Genomic DNA, 23966 nt, shown 5'->3' on the forward strand with positions numbered 1-23966 from the left:
TAGTGAGAAATTAAGATCAGCTGCACTTTTTTTTTTCTTAATCATTTTTCATACAGCACAGTGTCTGTGCTTTTCTTGGGGAAAAAAAACAAATACAAGTTTTTGTTCCATTAGAGGAAGTGAAAGAAAGCCACCTGAAGTTCACTGTGGAAAGGTATGAACTTTTATTTAGTCTAATTTACTTCACATTCACAATTCGGCATCAGGATTTTATAATCTTCCTGGCACTGCTACTTTACTCAATAAATCATTATCAGGCACAAAGGTTTTAGTTTCAGTTGAAATAGTGAACTCTAAGCCATCACAGCAACAGCATTAGAAACCTACTGCCTAGAGCAATTTGAGGTACAGATTTCTGTCTCTTATGGTGGAGGCAAATTTAAGATCTCATCCTTTGCTTAACTGTTGGTTAGAAATTTTTTGGTTTTATTGTTTCTTTCTGTCTGAGCATAAGCCAAAACCTTTGCCCCACTTGCTACATCTTCATTAAAAATACAAGGCAGTTAAAAGCAAAGTGGTATTGCAGGCAGGTGCACATTAAACACATGTGCAGGCCTGGTTATCTGTATACACACAAACACACACTTTTCAATGCATTTCAGGAATGAAAGGAATTTCTTTGATACATGGCAGTAAATGGGGAATAAAGTTGTACCACCATGATTACTAAGTCTACAGTAATCTTTACCTAGCAGTAATTAGTGATACTGGAGGTACACGTTAACCATATCAACCAGCATTTCATATTTCCCCCCGCATGGTTTACAGTGTAGTTACAAAAAAAAATCATGATTATAACAGCCAGTAACAGCCAAAATAGTGCACATATATTTTTTTTTTTAGAAACAGACAAAAAAGATGAGCTTCTTGGTAGTTTTTCTATTCTGGTAGCATCAAAATGGCATTAACAGTTTAGTATGTTGAAACAGTGAACAGAATTATAATTTGAAAACGTGTACATATATACACACACACACATATATACACTTGTATGTCAGTACTTTGTACACAGAAGTTAAAGATAAGTACTCACACCCCAAAAATGCTTTTGAAAGCTATTAAAGACATTTAGAGCAGTCCCTACTGACAATAAGGCAACTGTGTAGAGTGGGAAATATTTTAAAATTAACTTCTAGTACCTGTGTTTAAAAAGAAAAACAAAACAAAATCTGTTTAACTTAAGGGGAAGAAACAGCATCCACAGGCATGCATGCGCACACACACACACAGTAGTTTGTTCATGGGCAAGGCCCATGCAAACACAAGGAAGCAGAACCTTGTCTGTATTTTTCGGGACAATTCCTCCCTTCCTCCCTGTGCCCCCTCAGCCACGTATTAAGGGGGTCCCCACCGCTCCTTCCCCACGCTTATCACCATCCCAGCCTCACCTGCCTAACTCCCCTTTTTGAACTTTGTGAAATTACTTTTCAAGTCTGTTTGGCAAATAGGCATTTAGAAAGGTTTTATTTTAAAGGCATATTATTTTTAAAGCCCCCCCCCCCCCCAATGCTATATATATATATAACAATATAAAGTACAAAGACCATCTGCAGCATCTGTACACATCTTAGAACTGAAATGTAAAAATTTCTGAAATCTCCTTACAAAGAAGTCAATCCTGTTTAAATATAGTACCCATTTTTCCCTAACGGGTACTAGCTTAACATTATTATTTATTTTTTTTTATTCCACCAGCTGCCTGTGTGGAGTAATTTATTTACACATTTTTGGTACCTTTAAACCAAACAAAGTTTTACCTTTAAGGAAAAAAAAAAAAAAAAGCATATTTTTAACTGTAATTTAACAGAGAGGAAGAACTGGTACCAAAATACACTAAGCACACAGGTTGAGGTCTTTTATGTCAAGTATCAGGCCAGGGAAAGCAGTAAGCTAGTTTAAAAAAAAATACAAAAGCAAACTAATACAACCATTTGAATAATGAATCGAACAGGTTAGTTGACTGCTTCAACAAGCTTGTAAATAAACAGAACTAGTTTGTGGACCATATAACATGCTTAAACCATCTTGCAGCATAATTAGGCAATTGAGGTGAATACACGTTTTTTCCTCACAAACAGTTGACCAGAAACAATCTGGCGTTGTGTCATAATGTGCATGTGTGCACATGCGTGTGCACACACACACTGCTTCTTTGCATAACAACAGGTTTTGGGGGGTTTGGTTAGTTAAAAAAAGGAAGTCTTTTCTTTCTCCTCTTTTATATCAGCTCACCTTTAAAATGAAACTGCCTCCTATCCCCACCAGACCAAATGCAGTGTGAGAATGCAGCATACCCACTGTTCAACAGCTTTGCAGTTTGGATAATTTTCAGAAAATACAGTCCTGTATGCACCAGACTTTCTAGCACAAAGTTGGCACTTGTAATACATGAGCAATCTGAGACATCCAAAACCCTTATTATTGTGATACAGGCTGTGCTGAAGACCAGTGTTTGGTTTCATAGACAAATGAACAGCTCCAAATCTTATTCCCCTGCCTTTTTTTTTTTTCCCACCACAATATAGTGGGTATGAACGTCAAACTTTTTTTTTTCCATAACTGAGAATAGCTTCATACAAGGCCTTCAGAGCCTTAACCTGCAAGTTGGTGCTTGAAGAGAGGCTCACCATCAGTTTAAGAGTTTTTGCATTTTACGTAAAAATCAGTTAATATAAAAGGAAGACTCACTGTTAAAAGCAGGTACTCAACAGAAGCACTCTCTTGTCCTCCACCAATGCCTTAACCTGTGAGAATGACACACCACTATCCCCCTCCACCCCAGTGCACTTCACTCTCATTTTTCTCCCTAAGAAAGTTGAGAGTTTTTCACTCAGCATCTGACAGTGAGTGGCATTTAAAAGATTTAAGAGCAGTGAGGAAGCTGCTGCATTAGGCAGAGGGAGGCTGTTGGATTTAATTCCCTCAAGCTGTGCTTGTCCACTATGCTGTTCGCGTGTGCTAGGAGTACGTAAAAAAAAGAAGGCACTGCTAACCACTCTTCTTCCAGCCCTGTTCGAAAGTGACAACAGCACCAGCACCCCTCGGTGATTTAGCCACTAAGAGCACAGCCTCATTTCTGGAACCCTGCAGGGCTTAAGTATGAATTCTGCTGAAAGCTACTTCATCCTGAAACAGAGCTATGAGAGGGGTTGTCAGGGATCCAGATCTGTGCAGGGATACAATGGTGAGTATTTCAGGTGCTTAAAGAAAAAAAACGAGGCTCTTATGAAACTTAAAAATGAGCTTAAACTTTGAGAGGAAAAAAACCCTACTGTCTCCTAAGCCAGCCTTCTGTTATTCCAGAAATGGGGAGGGAAAGGCAGAGGGTGGAACTAGAACTTGGCGGAAAAATTGACTGTAGAAAGGCCAGGGGTGGATGGGTGGGTAGCTGCATCGGAGTAAATCCTGCTACAGTTTCCTCCCGATTAAAGGCACTTCTAAAGCTACTATGATACCGTATGTACAGTAAATGTTTTAAGTTTAACAGTGCATTGTCCTGAAGTTGATTCCTATAGCCTAAAGTCAAGCTCCTGACAAAGAGCACAAATCTGACTGATTGTTAATGGATGTGTTTTGGGGAGACAAAGAAAAGGGAACACTCCCCCCATGGATGCACGTATGTAGGGTGATCAAGTCACAGAACATTAGTCCATATGTTCACACATATTCTTCCTGAAAAGGAAATGTGATGAAATAGTTTGTTCCCAGATTTCAGTTGTCAGTTTGTGTCTGCTGCATCTAACTACCTTGATTTGTCAGTCTGTTTGACACAAAGTCACTCCAGTCACTATCTGGGACAACAGGTATTTCAAACAACCCTCAGTAATGACTGCACCAAGCCTTTCAATTAGCATTACAAATGCTCGATCGTATATAATGAGCCAAACCCCAAAAACACAGAATGAATTAGGAACCAGAAACCAAACAAGACATGTAGATGAGAACTACTGAAGACAAAATTGTGCGATTAGAAGCACGACTCGCTTTGCTTTTAAATATTTGTGCAAAACTTACGAAATTCTTGTATATAAAATTATTACAGCTTTCAATGCCGCATTTAGCAGTGTTAAATTAGAAAAGACAAAATGATATGCTATGTTCTCCCCAAGCCTTTAAATCATCACATCATCTTAGTCTTCGTTTGCAAGCGTCTCAGTGGATAGCCAAATTTTGGCACCACTTAAAAATTTACTTAAAGGTGTTCCCAGAATGCTCCGTCTGCACAGGTTCCCTACAGGTGAAAATGGGAAAGAAGAGGAGAGAAAGTCTGGGGCCCCAGTGGTGTCGTTTAAACCATTTGCTCTGAAGTACATTCTGCTTTGATCCAGTTCTGAGCAGCTACCTTGCAAAGAAGAGTTGCTTTTGTACTGTCGGAGGTTCCGGTTTAACATGTCCACTTCATCTGCCAGCAAAGAAACTTTGTGAAAAGCAGTGATGAAGCCACCGTGATTAATCTGGGCCTCAGGAACCCAGCGGAAGTAGCACAGTTTCCAGAGTTTTATTTGTGTTCCAGAGATATGGGGTAAAATCACACCGTGCAAATCAACAGGCTTCGTAAACCAGTCTCTGAAGTACTGTTCCATACTGTTACTCTGACTCTCCGTTTGCTGTAAAAAGTCTGGTTTCAGTTTTAGTATCAGAGAGTTTCTTCTTGGAAGGAACTCCTGGTCACTGATGATTCCATTTTTTAACACAGGGGGGGCACCTCGCAAAGTTGAGCTGTAGTTTTTCTGCAGAAAATAAATACCAGCAATTTTATGCTCATTTCAACAGCAGATCTCCCTGAGCTTCTACGATGCCTCATCCAGATAATGATGTGACCTTTAAATAGTTGGACGCTCATGAGTCACCACTGCATGGCTCACAGACCAAACAATGTGGCTACTTAAGGCCTTGACAAGGAAATACTTGTTTCCTAGACTTTCTAGAGCAATGAATGATTGAATTAATCAGTATTCACCGACAAAGTTGACAGCTCTGAGGAAAAGAAAGAGGCGTGTCACCACTTTTCCACAGGTGAAATAACGGAGCTGTTGGCAGCCAGTTCAGGCATATCCAAAAATGCCCTGGAATGCGAGGTTCAACAATTGCAGTCTTTGCATCTATAGAAATCTGAGTAATTTTTCTTTAGGCTGTGAGTAAAAAAACACTCCTATTGCTAAAGAGAGGGTGTAAGACACCACATAACTCTACATCTTTAAGCATTCACATCTTATATTTAAGCAGAAACGGTCCGCAGACAGATAACGCCATAGTTACCTTTGAGCGTTTAAAAGTTTTCACTGCTCCATTTTGTACACACGGTGCGCTCTTCCCGATATACAAGGGGTTGTGAAAGAGCAGGCGATCCCTGCTTGTAAACTGAAGAGACCAGTCCCAAACACAAGGAAATCTGAGGCCCTTCTCATCACCCAGCTGAATATTTTTGCTTATGGCAAATTCCTGCAAGAAGTAACACTCAAGTACAATATAAATCAAACAAAATAAACTTATTCATAAAATTAAACTATAAAACAGTGAATAATCATCAGGTAAGGAAGAGCAGAGACATAATCTAAGGGGGTTACAGATGAAAGCAACAAAGCAGCAAGACAGTCTGCTGCTAGAGGAAACGGCTGTACCCTGCTTTTTATTAGTGCAATGGAGACACGGGACTAATGCTTACTTGGCAAAAATATGTTTTGATTATATTAAATTTTTGGTTTGTTTACTCTAAAACCCCTAAACTCTTTATTCTGAGAATACATTAATGGTCCTTGTGCTCTGCTTCTTCATAAGGTTGCTACCTGCAACTTTAACAGGAAGCTGCTTAACAAAATTTGCTCATTTGTACTTGTATCAGCCACTAAAAATTTTCTACACAGAGTTCTGATCAACTCTAGTTTTCAAAAATAATATTCAGGTGTTAGTTTACCAAATATTTTGATATAAACTTTCATTGTGCTTTGGACTTTACACATTCTCTTCCAGCTTTTTCAACTATTTAAACAATTATATCAAGAGACTTCAAAGTTTGCCTGAAATGTGAAATTCTGTTTATTGCCTGTCATTCTGCTTTATCAACTCCAGACAAAAATCTGTTTCTTAAGGTACAAATAATAATGCACAATAACAAAAAGCTTTTTTGAAAAAAATAAAAATAAAAATTCAATTGACTGCTTTCTTGAACATCCTGTTACTGTGCATGCAAAGCTCACCTGGAAGGACATTCTGATCATATTAACCTAGGGAGCTGAGTATTTTGAAATACATTTTGAAAAACACAAAGGAATGCCATTTGGTTTAGATGACGGTGTTTCCGGAACAGCAACCTGAAGTCTCTTAATTGAAAAGTAGATGTAACACTTGATACTCACAGTGCTTTCCTTTACTCGTTGGTGTGGACAATTGAAGAGGAAAGTGCCAAACAATGAGATACGTGCACTGTCGTACAATATGGTCAAGTACATTTCAGAAAACTCAAAGGCTGCTGGGTATTGTTCTAGCAGCTGCCAAACACAGTCAAGAAACATCAAGAACAAAGGGGACTGGAAAGAGAAACAGGGAATTAGATTTAGTAAAAGCCTTTCCCAAGTCATGCCATTTTCTTTGCAGTTAGTGCTCCCCTCAGGGTATTTAGCCATATCTCTGGTACATTCCTCAGCAGGGTGGACTGTCTGGAGGACTGCATTTTTTATGATTTTATGTAATTATAATCTCCTGTATTCCTACTCAGCCACTTCCACAAGCAACTATGCCAATTGACTTTCTCAGTGTTAATTTTCCACAGCTTCCTCTTCTCTTTAAGAAGTCAATCAATTCTTTCCTGGGCTCTCTTTCTTACTCACAAAGCTGCAAAAATGCTTTCTATTATCTTCTGTGTCCCTTGTAATTTCCAGATTAGTCCTTCCATGACACTTCCTTACTACTCGGCCTTATTTTCACAATGTCTATACTTCCTTCTTGTTAGAAATACTTGGAGCTTGTGATTCAGCCACATTAACTACTCAATACACTTTCTTGCTATTTCCATGGTTGCCCACGAATGGCAAAAGTATAAACTATAATTTATACAAAACTTTAAAAATACTTCCTCTTGCCACTTTCATTCTTTTGTATATCCTTTCCTAGAGTCAAGTCAATGCTTTCTCATTATTTACCCCTTGATACTTCAGTTTCTTTTGTTTGTTTTTCCTGTTTACCACTCAGTGTTCGCAGTTCATCTGTTGGCTCCCCTCTCTGCAGATACAGTTTTTCTGTTACTCCTGGGCTTTGTCCCTGATGAAGACTGCTAACCTTGGTCCCTCTATTTTTTCAACTGCAATTAAAAGTCTCTCTTTTGTAATGAAGAGCCCAAATAACCATAAAACTACCTAGACATACTGAAAATCAAGCACTGTGTTGCCCTCTATTAATCTGTTTGTCAGCCGTGCATCGTAATTCATAAAGCTCCAGCGTTTCTCTATCAGCTCAATACTTTGAAAAATACTGCATATTGCTATGACTTGGCATTCCAAAAAAAAAAAAAAACCAAAAAAAAAAACAGGGATGAAAACATACCCTTGGAAAAAACAACAACAACAAAAACAGCCCCCTCCCAATACACGCCTAAACCCCTTTAATTTTAGTTTAAACTGTGGGGTGTGCTAACATTTGCAACAGTTTGACCTTTTCATGTGTAACACTGCCACAACAAAAAATCCCAGCAACATCCGATTTCACCTGGTTTGTCATTGATTCTCACGTGGCTACAACAGATAAAGAATATTTATCTTTACCCTGGACAAAGACGCATTTTCTCTAACATAAGCTTCCTGAGATTTGAAAGTGTGAAAAATATTTGTAACTTAAGATTTCTGTGTGAACAAATGTTCAGGATGATATTGACCAGGTACTTTTGTCACATACAATTACCATTAACTTTACCTCTTTGTCAGATCTTTTTAAGTGGTTACACCTATCCAAAAACTGGTATCCTGCCATGACCCATTCCTTCTGTATCAAGCTTTGAAATCCAACAATTGTTCGGAAATAGGGATCCAGCATGATTTGAATGAGAGAAGCAGCAAGACAGCTCAGGTCCCGTCCCTCTTCCTCTGTGAATAACATACAGAATGTGTGTACATATGTACAGTATATGTATATACGCACACAAACACTATATACGGAATCTCAACAAAAAGTGGCAACTGCATTTAGTTTTGAATTGCTTTTTTTAAAAATATTATACATATATTTTAAAAAAAATTATATTATAATTATATTTTTTTAAAAAAATATATAACAATTTATTTTATAATGTGCTTTTCATTGCTGTAATTGTTCTCACAAAAAGGTAGATAAAAATCAAAAAAAACCAACCAACCAAGACTCATTCCATAGTAAAGATTCCTGCTGCAGTATCAAGCACAGCAATACATTGATAAAGAACTAAAATACTCACTGGAAAGCCTGGTATTTACAAGATATGCTAAGAAGGAGGGTGATCACGTTGCTGGAAAAGTTTTATCATGTTTTCTTCCCTGAATCAGTTTTTGGCAAGCTAGTGAGCCAATATGGGGAAAGTGTCATATATGAGCTGAAATTACAGAATTTCTGATCTAGGTATCAGCAAGTTTTTCTTTCTTTTTTTTTTTTTTTTTTTTTTAACATGTTTGCTCTTACACAACAGCAAACAATGTTAGTGAAATGCTACCAGCTACTACATGGGATCTCTGAATAAAACTGATATTGCTTATGCAAGGAATATTAGCCTAATTGTGACAGTACAAAAGTTCACCCTGAAGTTTGGACTCTATCATATCATTACCAGAGAAAGAAACAAAAAGACTCAAAGTGAAACAGTCCTTTGATTCTATGGTATGATACTACAGCCAAGATACATAATAAAATTATCCTTTTTTCAGTTGTTCAAACGCTTAAGATATTTAGAATAGATGACTGTTATGTATAGAGATTACAGTTGATTATTATTCATCTACATTATGTCATTAATGCAAAGAATTGTTGCGTGCTATATGGTTGTATTACCTTGTAGAACTACCGAAACATGCTTACACTCCATCATATATACAAGCTCAGCAGAATGCTTAAGAAATGATCTGGATGGGAACAGAAAGTGATACAACAATTAATATTATAGGTTCACGCTATAGAAGAAAAAAATTAGTCATAGTTATATTTACCTAGTTCATTAAAATAGCAAATCATTCAACTGATTCACTGCTTACTTACACCGGTGGAAGTTTTTCACACCTCATGAACCATCGCTCTACCAATGGTACAAACCTGATATACTCTAACCAGTGAGTATTTTCCAGTGAGGATAGCCACTTCTCTTCTGTTTCTTCAAAGGGCTCTGCAACAAGGAAAGCAGTAACATTGCAAAATGACTTCATGTAACCATGCCTGTTAGCCAGATCTATTAGAATTGTTGTATTTTGAGAAAATAACTGCCATGAAAGAAGGACAGTTCAGCATACCATTAACGCACAGCTGTTTGAGTTTGATATGTGCCGCCTGGATTTCCTGGATGCTGGGGAGACACTTGTCCAGATCAGATTTGAAAACATCACTTCTCAGAGGATGGCTTCGAGTTATTGCATTACAAATCCTATGTTGTTAAAAATAATTTTTAAAAGGTCACTTTATTATTGGAGAGGGGAAAGAGCCTTTAACAAATCATTGCAAAGTCTGTAACTGCAAAACACTAAAAACACATAGAACATGCAACTTCATTCCAAAAAAAAGAGAAAAAAAAAGCATTAAGAAGATAATATTCCTCCTGCTGTAACGCTAGTGGCTAAAACATTCTTGGTATCTGCAAGTTACAAAACAAAAAATGGAAAGGCTGGACCATCAGAACGCTTCTGGGAAATGTAAACCTCAGGCAGAGTTACAGGTTAAACAGCTCTATTCAATTTTTATTTTTTCCACAATTTTTATAAAGATTTGTCTGGGCTAAATAAACAAGAGCATATACGCAGTATATAAAGCCAGGAAATCTGACAGGGTTTCAAATAAAACTTGTAGCACCAGCCTAACACACACAATGCAACATCTACAAAAAGACTCCGTGTATTGTGGTACTAGATCTGTAGAATGCCGTAAAGAAATAATTTTTCTGTGTTTCTCTGAAGCAGGTAAGGAATTCCCCACGAACATAAGTTTTAACACAGTATCATCAATACTCATCCAATCCTTCAATCAATAAATTCTGTCACTTGAAAGACTAGCTACCTAAATAATAAACATCACTTAAAACTTGAAAAATTATTCAGTATTCCAACTGAAGTGGACCTTGAACAGAAATTGTGCTACAACTGTACTCGGAGGACAGTTTCTCAAAAGGTACTGCACTGCAACATTAACTATCCTTTCAGTTACAAAATGCTGCTGAATATTGCACATAATCACCACTTACTCTATACCATGTCTGATAAAAGAATAGCTTCAACTGTTTACCTTTGATCAATTTTTCTTTGCTGCAATACATCTTTAATGTTGGCCATTCTTACAAGGGCACTCCCATTAGGATGATTCCAGGACCATACCTAATATGGGAAAAACATAAAACAACAAAAGAGCAGGTTTGTGTTAATTCCTTTATTTTTTCCTTAATGCTGCACATAAAGCTGTGTTAATTGGCATGCATATCTTTAATATTAACATGGCATGATGATTAAGAACAGCAACAGAATAAAAAATATACTTACTGGCATTCGTCTCCCAATGAAAGAGTAGGAGTATAGCTTAAGGTCTTGATCTGCTAAGGAAGATGGGACCACAAAATATTCTGGGAGACTTGGGGAAAAAATACAGTAGAAAAGGTTACTTTTACTTAAGTATTTTATCAGCTTTTCTCTTGTTGCAATGCTGTCTTATCAGCTCTGTTAAACTATAATGCACCAAACCCTAATACCACAGTGCTAACTGGCTGTACTGTATATCTCTTACATGTCATCTGTACAGCTCAAATGTTTTTTTGTAAACAAAAAAAATTGTTTAGAAACGTGCATGTTTCAGAGAGAAGTACAAAAGCACGAAAGCAACAGATGCTGGAAAACGGGAAGCAACAGGGACCATATATTCACAAAACATGACATTTCTTCTAGAGACAACACTTGCAAGATCTTCCAACCAAGGGCCTCTCCAGACAGTGGCACATTTAGGAGTTAAAGTGTACAGTCAGATAGTATGGAGACTTTGTTAGAAGAGACAGGAAAAGACAGTTAAATTGTCTTGTTTTCTTCTATGCTTACTTGCATTATAGCAGAAACTTACCAAGTAGATATCATATAACCTTCGTTGACTGAACAAACTCTCCACTCTGATGCACCTGTCCTTTTGATTTCTCTATCCCAATCAGAGTAAGTTTCAAACAAAGGTGTCTGCTGACCAGTGGCACTGCCGATGCTGCCACCACCACCACCTCCTGGGTCTATTCCGTTCACCTTCTTTGCTAGGAAAAGAAAATTCATCAATGCACATTAAAAAAAATAAAGAAAAATATTCCTAATTATAAGAGCAAACCATTAGCATCAGGACTGACACTGCCTATTTTTGTATTAAAACAGATCTGTGGTTTAATGACAGCTCGGCAATACATGAAGATGCAAATGTACTTTTCTTCTGCAATTCCAACAGAGAAACAACGTAAAGCTGGTATGTTGTGCTGCTTTGTAAAAAGCAGGACATGTTAATGCTCAGGAACAAGTGTTATGTTCAGTCACGGGACTTCTCTCTTCAACATGCCCCTTACCAGGGTTTTAAAAACATCTAGCCTTTATATGCTACCCTTTAATTAACTATTTTCTAAGTAAAACAAATGGTACATAATTTCAACAGCTTTTCCTTATAAATTACTGCTCTATCAACAGAAAGGAAAACAACTTGATGACAAAGACTGTTTGATAAGGTATATTTCCTAATACATCTGCTATATATGTGTGTGTGTGTGTGTGCATACACATGTATATTTATATCCAGGTAGTTAATATATTTATATATTAACTACCATTTTGTGGCTAGGGACCAAGGAAATCAATTACAAGCTCTCTTAGTAATACAGAAGATCCCCTTTGTTGATCATGCTTTAGGTGCCAAGGAGGCAGTCAGCTGTGTCAAAGGACATTGCATTTTGTTTCTTGATACTTGGAGTAAATCTAAAGATGAAGGTGAAATCAAGTGGGGCTCAACCCAGAAATCTCCAGCAGGAAAGTTCCTATTTTTAGGAAGAGTTGTAAAGATGGAAGTATAGATGTAAACTCTGTCCAGACAGAGCAGAACAGAGGGTTAGGGCTCTGCTGTCATCTCAGTGACTGTGTATTTTCTACTTTCTAGTATCTACCAATTCAGAACTCAGACTACTTTCGGTATTTTTCAGAAGAAAGCTATACTGAACTCAGACTGAAGTACCTAGTATCCAGAGAAATACCAGTACTAGAAGATAACGTTAGAATTTTACTGTTTAATAGCAGGATATATAATTATCAAACATATCCTGGGAAAAAACACTGTCCATACACACCAGAGCAATGCAGGCTGATTACACTCCCCAAGAAGCACAATGACAGTATTTCAACTTCTACTTTATCAGGGCTATCAGGAATAGTGAGTTATAAAACACAGTGCTGGAATTGTAAGGGCAAAGCCAGAGATCCGTGCAACAAACACCATGGTTCACTTTATCACGTGGAAACTTAAATTAAAAACAGTAACAACCACTAAAGTATTTCAAGCTCTTTCCTCCAGCAACTACAGCGTAGCAGAACAACCAGCTTTTGACATTCTGACCAGCAGCTCCAGAGAACAACATTTTTTACCCACCTTGCATAATTCGTCCCCTAGATTTTTTTCCATATATCAAATAGCATTTTAAGGACGTTTTAAGGCAACTTTGTGACAGACCAACATTTTGTTCGCATGCTACTTTACCACTTTATGGCCATTTTATCTGCAAATTGCCTTCCTCCTTAGTACTTTGTAACGCTAACATACATGGACCTTAATTACCACCCAAGACTTAGCAGGTAAGATACTATATGTATATAATTATGTATGCAACATAATCACATGCACCATTATCCTTGTGCATGCATAAGGCAGTCATGTAGGCATCTGCATGAGAAATGTGCATTTTTGTACAAATTTGAATGTCTGAGCTCATAATTCCACAACATTCAAATTTGGTAACAATGATTTCTAATGCCAGCTCCTGAGTAAATATTTCTGTACCACAGATCTACATCAATGGTACTTCTGCTATTTGGAGGCTTGGAATGCTAAAACTGATGGTTTTCAGCTGTGTATTGGCTGGGGAACACTAAGCAGTGACCGCACAGCATTACACTAGAAATCAAGTTCCAAAGGCATCTTTTTCAGGCTTACCTAACTGACAGGGTTCAGTTGGAGATTGGCCTTGAGCAGAGAGGGTGTGCTCCAACTCAGCAGGGGTGGTGGAGGTTTTGAGTGGGAAGAACTGCCTAGTAAGCCTCTAGGAAAGGAGGTATGGAGTCCCAAGCTGCACAAATCCTCCTGCAATACCACCAGAAGAGAAACTTATTCCCAAAAGAAGGGCAGGTAAACAAGCCTGCCTGATGGGACATCAGCTATGCACCTAGAGTACCGCTACAGACTAATACACCGATAGGAGGATCGAAGTGTGAATGGAGAAATATGAGCACTCATGCTGACATTGGCAGTTTTGTTTCAGAGTACAGACACTGCTTTTGATTTTGGTCTTTAAAGTGTATCACAACAACTCACTTAAGTCCAAAAGTAAGAGGTTGGCTGCATGACAAGCCAATTTACTTGCCCCCAGAGAAAGCCTAAAAAGCTTTTTGCTATTGTTTCTGGATAGATGACTTACTAAGCTTACAGATTGTGAAACAGAAGAAAATAAGGTATTTTCATACTTACCTGGATTATGATATATTTCTCCAACATACTCAAATGCAAAGAGAAGCTGAAGATCTGTTGGCTGAGAATAATGAGCTATGGCAAGGCACACCTAGGAAATAAATGTTTATTAGTATTATTTATATACATAACATTTATTGCTCATGATTATGGCAGTATTAACTTTGCAGAGCAAAAGCTAAAACCAGTTTCTAATGTTCAATTTCCATACTTGATTTGAAGGGAAAACCAGTTTCTAACGTTCAATTTCCATACTTGATTTGAAGGGAAAAACAGAGGTTGCATGTTGAAGACTTCCAGGACCTATGTCAGTTCTGCATCTCATTAAGTTGTGTTCCCAAATTGTGAAAGGCATTAATGAATGTAAGCAAAAAGCAAATTGTCTGGCAATTAAGAAGAGCTTCTTCCCTAAGCTACTTGCAAGTGGTGGGAGGTATTTTCTTGGTGTTAGTCACTTGTAGTTTATCAGCTGAGTGAGAGGCAGGAGATTCTCCATCTCCATTTTCAATAGAACTTGTTTTTTTACAGTAAGCCCACTTGTCATGTGCAGGGGCTCTACCACTAATTAAACATGCCAGCAATCACTCCTTTCCCCCTCCCCAGCTGATCTTGAGAACTGAAATAGCCAACTGAAACATCAGCAAGATGTCAGTTTCAATTAATTTTGGCCTAGCCCATGTAGGTTCAGTCTCAGATGAATCACTTTCATTCACAAAAGAAATCCACCCATCACTTCTAGACGTCTGTGGGTTTAGCAAGTTCCAGCACCATCTCTGGCAATCTGATGCAGTCATCAGGTTTGACTAGGCTGAGTCACAAGCCCTGCCCTGGGAAGAGAATTTTAGCAGAGATTTCAAATAAAAGATGCATCCTCAGAACAGCAGAGATTAAGCCGGGGCATAAGGAAGAGTCTCGTCTAAACTTCACATCCTTTGCAATAGTCTTAGGAAACTCTTAGGCACAGGAAAAACTCAAAAAGTGCATTCATGCCAAGTCCTGCATGGAGAAAGCCACTGCATTTTTACTAGCTTGTATGTACCACGTATGTAGCATTATGAAACCTTCACTGAATATTTATGTACTCTGACTTTTGAGGGGGACATTTCCTGCTATTTATAAAACCAGTGACTACAGACTAACTCAAGCTTAAAACATTTTTTCACAAAGTTCCTGACAACAAATTCCCATCAACTCTTAGAAGAACAGTTGCTTTGACTTTTCTTTCAGTGCTACCATGGAACTGCAATACACTATAGAAGACAGGGTACTCCTAAGAAAGAAACAGTAAAAGTATTGCAGGGAAATGGATGAGCATGACTTTTCAAATGAACATTTATAAGCTGATTTCCACAATTTGGTAAAAACTGGTAGTAACTATCATGAAATAACTAAAAGCCAAGCAAATTTTAACACATCTTGAGGTTTGAAAAGCTCAAGAACTGTAATAGGACAACAGCTATTCCATAATACTTGTCATTTTCTAACAGACTGCTTTTGTCTGTCAGTGGCAGTGAAGCAAAATGCAGATCTGCATACATACACATTTTGACTTCCATTTTTCTCATTAACTTTTCATTAGAGTAATTGATGTTAATAGAGCTACTCCCGATCTTCATTTATGGGCATGAAGGATGAAAGCTTTTTGCTATGCTAATCGAGTCTCAAGGCTTGAGGATGAACTGCAAGACATTAAAGGATGCCATTGTGCTGCCAAACAGTACAATGCAAATACAGTAAAACTATTTTTAAAGGCAGCATCTAAAATAGCTTTCATTTATTTGAGAATGTGCATGTGTGGCATGTTAAGAGGGGTAAATTGTTTGGGAAATGGTATGCATTAGGATCTGGTTCACAACATGAGACCATGGCAGTGCTCTTGAACCCAGATGCTGAGAAGTTTTCTGGGTGTTCCCCAGAACAGATACAGCTCAAAGTACCAGTGCCACACGGGTGAAGCAGTCCACCTGAAGATTACAGTACAGGTTCAGGACCCCAATTTCTATTATTAAAAAAAGAAAATTACTACTTATACTGCTGTGTGTATTTTACACTTTGGAAAAATTCTGGTAATATATACTAAAAAACATTAAAGACATACAGATTTTCCTTTTATTCCTCACTACATTCATATAGTAGTTTTATTGTCAGCAAGTATCAAAAGACAAGCAAATTCCACAGATCTCAGCAGATTATCACCATAAGCAGAAGCTTTTAAATAGGAAAGCAAACATGTTTTACAGGAAATGTTCTCATATCAAACTGAAAAATGTTTGGTATTTTTGCCAATTTACAATCGTGTAAAGCTGAAGATATTTAGGCTCAGGCAACAAGAGAATAGGCTGCTTGTTGGAAAGTTCATTTACAAAAAACAGTAAAGAAAATGGGTTTAACTATTTCATAGTACAAAGGCCATTTCCCTATGTCAGTGTTCCCTGCACAATGCCTTTCTGCAAAACACAGGTGATACTTGCAGGGCAAGCTCTTCTCTTTTTCAACAGGAATTTTACCAAGGGCAAGAACTTCAAAATATTGCTAGCGCTCTTTGGAAAAAAACATTGTGAGCACTCATATGTAAGATGTGCTACATTAGCTGAGCCCTGCATTTCATCTTCCCTGCAACAGACTGCCTTATGAACTTGCTGGAAGCACGCTATTCTTCCCCACTACTGCAATTCCTGTTCTGAATTTATGCAACCAGGACCAGATCAAGTCCCGTGGACAGAATTTTTAATCTTCCCAGGTAGCAGCAAGTCTTCTTGGAAGAATAAGCTTTCAGATAACAGGACTTTCAGCCTTAGCCATCATGAACATTTTGCTAGCTACTAGCTAGGAGAATTATTATTAGAGGCTTTTTAAATACCATCAGATGAGCTTACTTGTGAAAAATAAAAAAGCTTTCTTTATCCCTCTCCAAAGGCCATAAAAATATAATACACTGGGATTGCATGAGAAAGTATTGAGATATTACATTCTGAGATCAATACAAACAATCAGAACAAGGTAATATAGAAGTTTTGTGGAATAATAAAGAACACATTAGAAAGGGTCAGGATCATTTGTTCAAAACTCTCAGTTTTATCTTATTCCTTGTAACCATTAGGAAAAACATGTTCCACTCTATCCCAAGTGTTATGACATGTTAGAAGACTAGAATTGATTGCACGGGAAACAAGATTTGAGATAATTTTCCTTGTGTTTTGATTAAGCATGTGTTACTGAAACAGATCTCATACTCATTTTAAAAAGTTCTCTGAAGGAAAAAAGTTGAGGGAGTTCTAGAAGAGAAAGGGACTGCAAAAATGGAGATATATTTAGGAAACAGGAGATTATAGGGTGTGTGCCATTCTGGTACACTGCCAAGACTCATTTGCCTACTAAGGCAGCACACTTTCCATCACTTAACAGTCCTAAGATCTAAAGCTTCATCTATTCATACATTTTAATTTCTTAGTTTAACATCAAGTATTACAGTGGCTAGAAGTCAGCAGGATTTTTCAGTTTGACCCGTTTGTTGTGCTTTTTGGAACAAAAGTAATTCCTTTTCCTTTAAGGAAGGTGAAATGCTTCTTTTTTCATATTGTCTAACTTAAGACTTCCCCAACTTGCTTACCCGTGCTTCCCCATCCTCCACTTCCTCCCACACCCATCTGGCTTTCCTTCCTTTGGAGGCTCTACAGCTTTATTTTTGAGACAAAATGGAATCCAACTGCTAAACGATGAGGAATGTGAGTTTCCATCCCCATTATTATTCCTTAACTCCTGTTTCCCAAATATCCATTAAAAACAAGAGAGGAAATATTTACTTGACTGATTAATGTTGGGAGAGTGTTTTTTAGCATGTATAGTCTGCAGCTAATGTTGAAGGTATGTTTCTAATAGAACTGATTTTTAAGCATCTTCATAGCTTACACTCAAATAAATTAATTCACCTCAAAATCTGATGTGTTTTTCCACTTCATTTCTGCTTTAACGTGGCAAAAAAAAGTGAACATTCTACTGATATTACCCAGATATCATGTATATATTTATGTAATCAAATACAATAGATAGTCAACATCTGAAGTCTGACTGCTTTTAAACTTGGATTCATAGTTTCACTTACTACCAAAACAGGAATACTCTGTTCTAGTAAAGCAGCCTAATTAGCAGGGGTTATTCCCCCTTTTGCCCTGTTCTGCAAACCCAGCTACTTCCTTAGAAACCAATTATGTTCTCTTTGCCAACACAAACTTATGTAAATGAATGCTGATGAGTATTTCCATTACATTCAAGCAACCGTGCTCGAAAGAAATTACTTGATCATGTGAAGTTAGTATCTTTGTTCTCCTTGTGATTCTTCCACATAGTTAAAGCTCATTTAAAAAATTATAATGCTCTGTTTTTTTCCTTTTTATTTTTTTACCTATGGCTCTAAACAGAACACTTGCTAGCCTCTCATACTAATTAAGTTAGATGCACAAATACTCCCATAGGTTGAAGTGTATATTGTAGCAGGTAGATATTTCACTTTGACCCAAGTGTGTTTCATTTATAGAACGATACTCCCTTGTATTACCAGGATTACATCTAGGTAGAGAGAAATCTCCCTGTTCTGATTTGTACACCTGACAGTATTTATGCAAGGTTTGACTAAGGAAGCTATTTCTGATTTATAAAGGACTAACGTGCGGGTCTCTTGCTTTACTGAACACAGATTGTAATATTAACTGTTAACTTCACTTTCCCTTCATTTTAAAGCTAATAAGTGAAGAAGACTCTTATTTGAAAACCTTGAGAGTCAGAACTACTTCGGACATTATTATAGTTAAATTACAGCCTGCACAACTCTTTGATTACAACAGAAAAGTTGAGCTCTGCAGTTTCTCAACAATGAACACCCTAGAAAAATCTTTATATAATGTTTAAGCATAATTCTATCCAGTTCCTTTTTCTTCCACTCAGGAGATTTTCATACCTAGCTCCAAAATGAGTATGACCTTTTTATTTATTTTATTTAACCTTGCTAATATATACTACTTGAAGGTCAGGAACAGAATGAGATAATCTTTCAAGAGTGTGGTGCTAGAAATCCCTTTCTATGCCAGAAAGAACAAACCAATTCCAATAAATATGCTACATAAGACCATTCTACTTGTGTTCACCAAAATAATACAAGCAAAACCCTGACAGAGAAACCAATCCAAGGACCTCACGGCTTTAGGTAACTGTATTTTAATGTTAACAGAATAATGTTGTTACAGAAACACTAGTTTACGGTAACTATCTCCCCTCAGTAACAGCATGCTTCCCATACACCCAAACAAAGATGCAGTAAACTACTGGACACATCAAAACTGTGGCATTAGCCATACAACTGATATTAAAAGTTATACAAGTCTTCTTCTATTCCTTGTGACCACCTTCTGATATTCGTAAAGGGGAATTATGCTTTTGGTCACAACCACTGCCATCTTATAACTCTGCAGATTCAGAACCTTCTGGATCTCTGGAACTCTTCTTCCTATCAGTTATCACATTAGCCCATGTAATTATGAATGCATAAAGCAAGCATCTTTATAAAAAGGTTTCAATTTTTTCTCTTGCATGAGGAAGTGCAGCACAAGAACTGTTAATGAGATGCTGAGTTTGCACTCTCTTCCTCCCTCCTACAGGCTAATCACTCTTCTTAGCTCTGACAACCAATTAGAAACAGTTGCTATAAAGATATTGCAGATAGACTGCTCCAGGGTGACTTCAGAGAAGCTGTAAAAGGGGAATTGACAGCTGAAAGATTGCCAAACTTGAAAGGTTACAAACAAAGCCAGCAGGCAGGAAGGAAGGAATGCAGAAAATAACAAGGAAAGAACAGTGGGCTTCATAACTGGGTTTCTGCTTCTGGATCTCTGTAAGAGAGCAGAAGGCAAAGAAGTGATAAATTGGGCATCACGCAGTTGATAACTGCAAACAGACTTATGTCTGGGCAGATGGTGCTTAGGGTTTACATGGTTAAGCTCAAATTTGATCCTACTGAGAGGGGAACTCAACCTCTGTAAGCAAATTGGGTCACTCCTTGCAAAAAGACTGCTGTGTCGTGCTTGGCCACAGTGTGGTGCCATGGAGGTCAGAGGACATGTAACTCAAACAACAGAGCCAGGAGGCTGGCAAGCTAGTTTTATGTAGCCTAACCACCTCTGATCAGCAGAAATTTACCGGAATTTTACCAGGTTAAACAACATTGTAAGACTTTGTTGGAACTTATGGCAACAAGTGTTAAAATTGGGGAAGGAATGAAATTTCTAGTAGTGTACAGAAAGACGTAACTCCTCAAAAGGCATGCAACTCTAAGACTACATGGAGAAAGCACATTTTTATGTAATTAGACAAACTGGTCATTTCAAAAGGTTATCAAAGAACTTGCTGTGCAATGTCTATCAGAAGTATACATAAGATAGTACACTTTACCTATGGCTAAACTAAGGTTACTGCTTGCTGAAAATGTGTCAAAATATCAAACAATTTCCATATTGAAATATAAACACTGTTATACAGCTGTTGCACAGTATTTTGATTCCAGTATTTAAAAAAAATCTTGTTAGTAATTTTAAAAAGTATAACATATTACAAGAAATGTAGGTTTATCTTACATGTCATCTTAGATTTTTTTAAAAATCTACTAATTTTCACTCTAAAATCTAGATACTCTGCTGCAATATAATGCAATTAATTTTCAAATCCATCCCCTACACCACTATTAAAACACAAAATATTATTAGCATACCTGTTGCTACATGTAATGACTACAAGGAAACACTTCATAAAAAGATATAATACCTTTTTTGCACTTTCAGGACCTGCTTCATCGAAACGAAATCTGACAATACGGAAGTCTTTGCAATAAATGATTAATTCAGTTGGATTAAATTTAAGTTTTTGGTTGGGACCAAGAACCTTCTGTTTCCTCTTGGTGTCATTCACTGTAAAGAAAAGACAGTTATTGGACTGTGCTTTGTAAGTATACAACACAAAACTGGCTCAAACACAGATATGGTGGTGTTGCTATCAGCAGTTTCTCATTTAATCGTATGATTCAACTATTCAGTTTCAGTAAGAGCTTGTATAGGTCCTCCTGTTGATCAGTCTCCTTTCAAACAAGTGGCTGAATTACTGTTTCCCATACGTCTGGATTATTTATATGCATCAATGACAACTTCATAAACAAGTAATTAACATTCAGTATTTCAAAGAGTAATTTGTGCTCCCAGACAGATCATCATATATGCTGCAATGCCCTTCTGATGTACAGTAACTGGCAGAAATGCTCGTTTTTTTGGTTTGTTTTGTCACTTGGATGTATAAATAAGCATTCAAGTTAAGACTAGCTGCATTTCTTACTTAAAACCCAATAATGTAAGTATAGTAGATTGCCAGGTGGCCTAGGCCTGCATAGACAGGCTGTGTCTCTTGGCCTGTGCAACTCCTTTTCAAATGGAGAAAATTAAATTTTATAAAACTAAACACCAGAAAAGCCACAGAGATTTTGTGTGTGGTAAAGGGGAAAATTGGGGCACATAGCTGCTGAATGATGAATTACCTGCAACCAGCCAGCTATGGCATCTTCTGGGTTAAGCTAAAGTACTTCCATGAAACAGAAGACAAACGTTTTAGGACAGGATGGAAATTAAACATTTATGCATTAAGCTCTTTCATCTCCTGGGAAAAGGGTGGAGAGTTTATGGCTAGACAAGGAGCCAACAACCACTATAAATACTAAACAGTGTTATCTATAGCTTACTTTTTCTATACTGCAGTTTCTTCAGGCATTTCAGATGGACTAACAGTTCTTTTCAGAAACACCTCTAGCACCTTTCATGCTCCTTATGCTTTCAGCTGGATCTTGCATTTTCTAAACTGCTGGGTTAAGATCTGGACCACAGACTCAAAGGGCAAGGAGCACAACTGAAAGAAACAGCTCCTATCTGGCCCGTGTGCATGTTTGTTTGTTTATATAAAATCAATACACCTTCAGCTATTCACCTTGAATGTGACAACCATCAAACAACCTCCTCTGCAGTTTTGGTGAAAACTCTCTCAGTTCTTGTCAGTAAAAGCTTATGCTTCACTAAAATTAGTGTAAGACTGCAGAAGAACAATAGAATAATAGAACAAAGACTAATTTCCTCAGGTATGTGGCAGGAAATACTGCCATCTTGCTCTACAGAACTTCAAACTTTAACAGAAAAGCTAAACAGAAAGGGGTCCTAGATAACTTCTAACATTCTTCCCATGAAACTGCAAACATTCAGGCTATTTGAATGTTTAATCTAGCTAAACATGCAGTAAAGAATAACCTAGAATCCATTGGCTTTTATTCTGAAACTTGAGTGTTACCTCTGAAGCCCTCCCATTCAAGAACAACACATGGCACATGAGAGAAGATGGAATTAATAGAACAATCATTCAAAGCTGATTAGCTTTTCCCCCTTACTTAGGGGAATTTATTATATGGGAGTTTGTATGAGATGTTAAATGAGAAGACTGCAACACCATGTTTATAAATCTCTCTCCACACAAAACTGTCATCTACAGATTTGCACTGTTTTGTCACAGCTACCTGGTAATTTTGAAAAAGGACAATAAATGTGGGCCAGGGCAAGACCATGTAACAGGTCAATAGCATCTCTTCTTAAAAAAAAAAAAAAGAACAAACAGACCACATTTCTTCTTAGTGTTCTTCCTCAGATATATATTAATCTTTTCACTGCAATTAAAACCAACTTCCAGAGTGGAAACAGATTACTGGATGACTTTAGGTACTGAAAACTTATAGGTAAGTAATGATTTACATTAAGTGTAAATTAAGTGCAATTAGAAAGCCAAGTATTTAACAGCTCTTACTGTAATCAAGATTTGAAAATGCATTATCTAAATGAAATTCTTTAGCTAAAAGACAAAGAACATTATCTTTAGCAAACTAGTTAGCCTAGAGTATGTAACAAATCAAAAACAGGTTCTTCAAATTATGCTTAGTTACTTCTTCAGATTAATGGTGCATTACCATCTGTAGGTTTGGAGGACCATTGGCTACTAACCTGCCTAAGGGTTAGACAAAATCGAAAACCCAAACATCTATCTGTGTTGTGGGATATCCCAGCTATGTGTAAATTGTGTAAGTGATGCATTTTTTTGCAGTCCAGTGTATTTAAATGGAAGAGATTTAGATGTTTGGAAGACAGAAAGGTTGCTAACAAAATGTATATTGCTCTAACAGGTGTCTATCCTGGAACCCCTGCTGATTCAGTACTGCAATTACATTTAAAACCAATACAAAGACCCAGCTAAAGACCCCCCCGAGTGTCAACAGTTCTGCACAACCTAACAAGCAGTTAATAGCTTTAAATTAATAAGTTTAAAGTCTGTCATCCTGATTAACTGTTTTTGACATACCTGTGACAATCTGCTCAATGCATGTTAGTGGGACATCATGTTCACCAAGAAGGAGGTTTTTATAATGGAATTTCTGAAACACATGAACTCATAGCTATTAATTGCAGTTCTCAACCAGATAATACACAGCACATCTTTGAAGAAACAATGATAAAAATCAGGCATGCCTAGACTTTTCTGACATGTACCACCCTTCCCTATTCACAGGCAATTAGATGTACTGAAACCATGCTTTCTTGTGTTGGTGAAAGCACACCAGAAGTCTGCAAACCCCTGTGGAATATACAAAAAAAAAAATCTCACTTTTGCATTGAATTTACTAGCCTAAAAAATTGCTGGTAGATATTCAACGAGCTGAAGTGTAAATTTATATATGTAAATATAAACTATTACTGTAGTCATCTACTATTAACTCCATTTCTGTAATCATAAGAAAGAAAAAAATATGAACTTGACTTTCATGAGGACAAACCCAAAGCTTTCTTTTCATACTATCAAACAGAATTAAACAGATTAAATATGAAGAATTATTCCTCAATGCTAGTACAGACTTTTCTGTCCAGACAACTGAGTGCTCTGAATCCATCTTGATTATAGTATGCTGCAGGTGGTCACTTACCACTTTCAGATAAAACAAAATCAGT

At 37.2% G+C, this 23966-nt stretch overlaps 1 protein-coding gene across 2 annotated transcripts in view; it reads right to left on the bottom strand.

Moving 5' to 3' along the window:
• Window positions 1-140: 140 nt before the first annotated feature.
• The window catches only part of MTMR10 (myotubularin related protein 10), a 37799-nt gene continuing 13973 nt past the window's right edge, over window positions 141-23966 (bottom strand). For both annotated transcript variants that reach the window (XM_027466187.3, XM_072043391.1), the window contains exons 4-16: window positions 23323-23395; window positions 20710-20852; window positions 13900-13990; window positions 11263-11440; window positions 10695-10782; window positions 10444-10532; window positions 9462-9592; window positions 9268-9337; window positions 9010-9080; window positions 7906-8075; window positions 6357-6527; window positions 5260-5442; window positions 141-4730 (exon numbers count right to left, since the gene is read on the bottom strand). In XM_027466187.3, the coding sequence (XP_027321988.2) occupies window positions 4131-4730; window positions 5260-5442; window positions 6357-6527; window positions 7906-8075; window positions 9010-9080; window positions 9268-9337; window positions 9462-9592; window positions 10444-10532; window positions 10695-10782; window positions 11263-11440; window positions 13900-13990; window positions 20710-20852; window positions 23323-23395 (2058 nt within the window). In that variant the 3' untranslated portion in view covers window positions 141-4130. The remainder of the gene's footprint in view (window positions 4731-5259; window positions 5443-6356; window positions 6528-7905; window positions 8076-9009; window positions 9081-9267; window positions 9338-9461; window positions 9593-10443; window positions 10533-10694; window positions 10783-11262; window positions 11441-13899; window positions 13991-20709; window positions 20853-23322; window positions 23396-23966) is intronic.

This window comes from Anas platyrhynchos, chromosome 11, assembly GCF_047663525.1.
Source record: "Anas platyrhynchos isolate ZD024472 breed Pekin duck chromosome 11, IASCAAS_PekinDuck_T2T, whole genome shotgun sequence".
Lineage (NCBI taxonomy): Eukaryota > Metazoa > Chordata > Aves > Anseriformes > Anatidae > Anas > Anas platyrhynchos.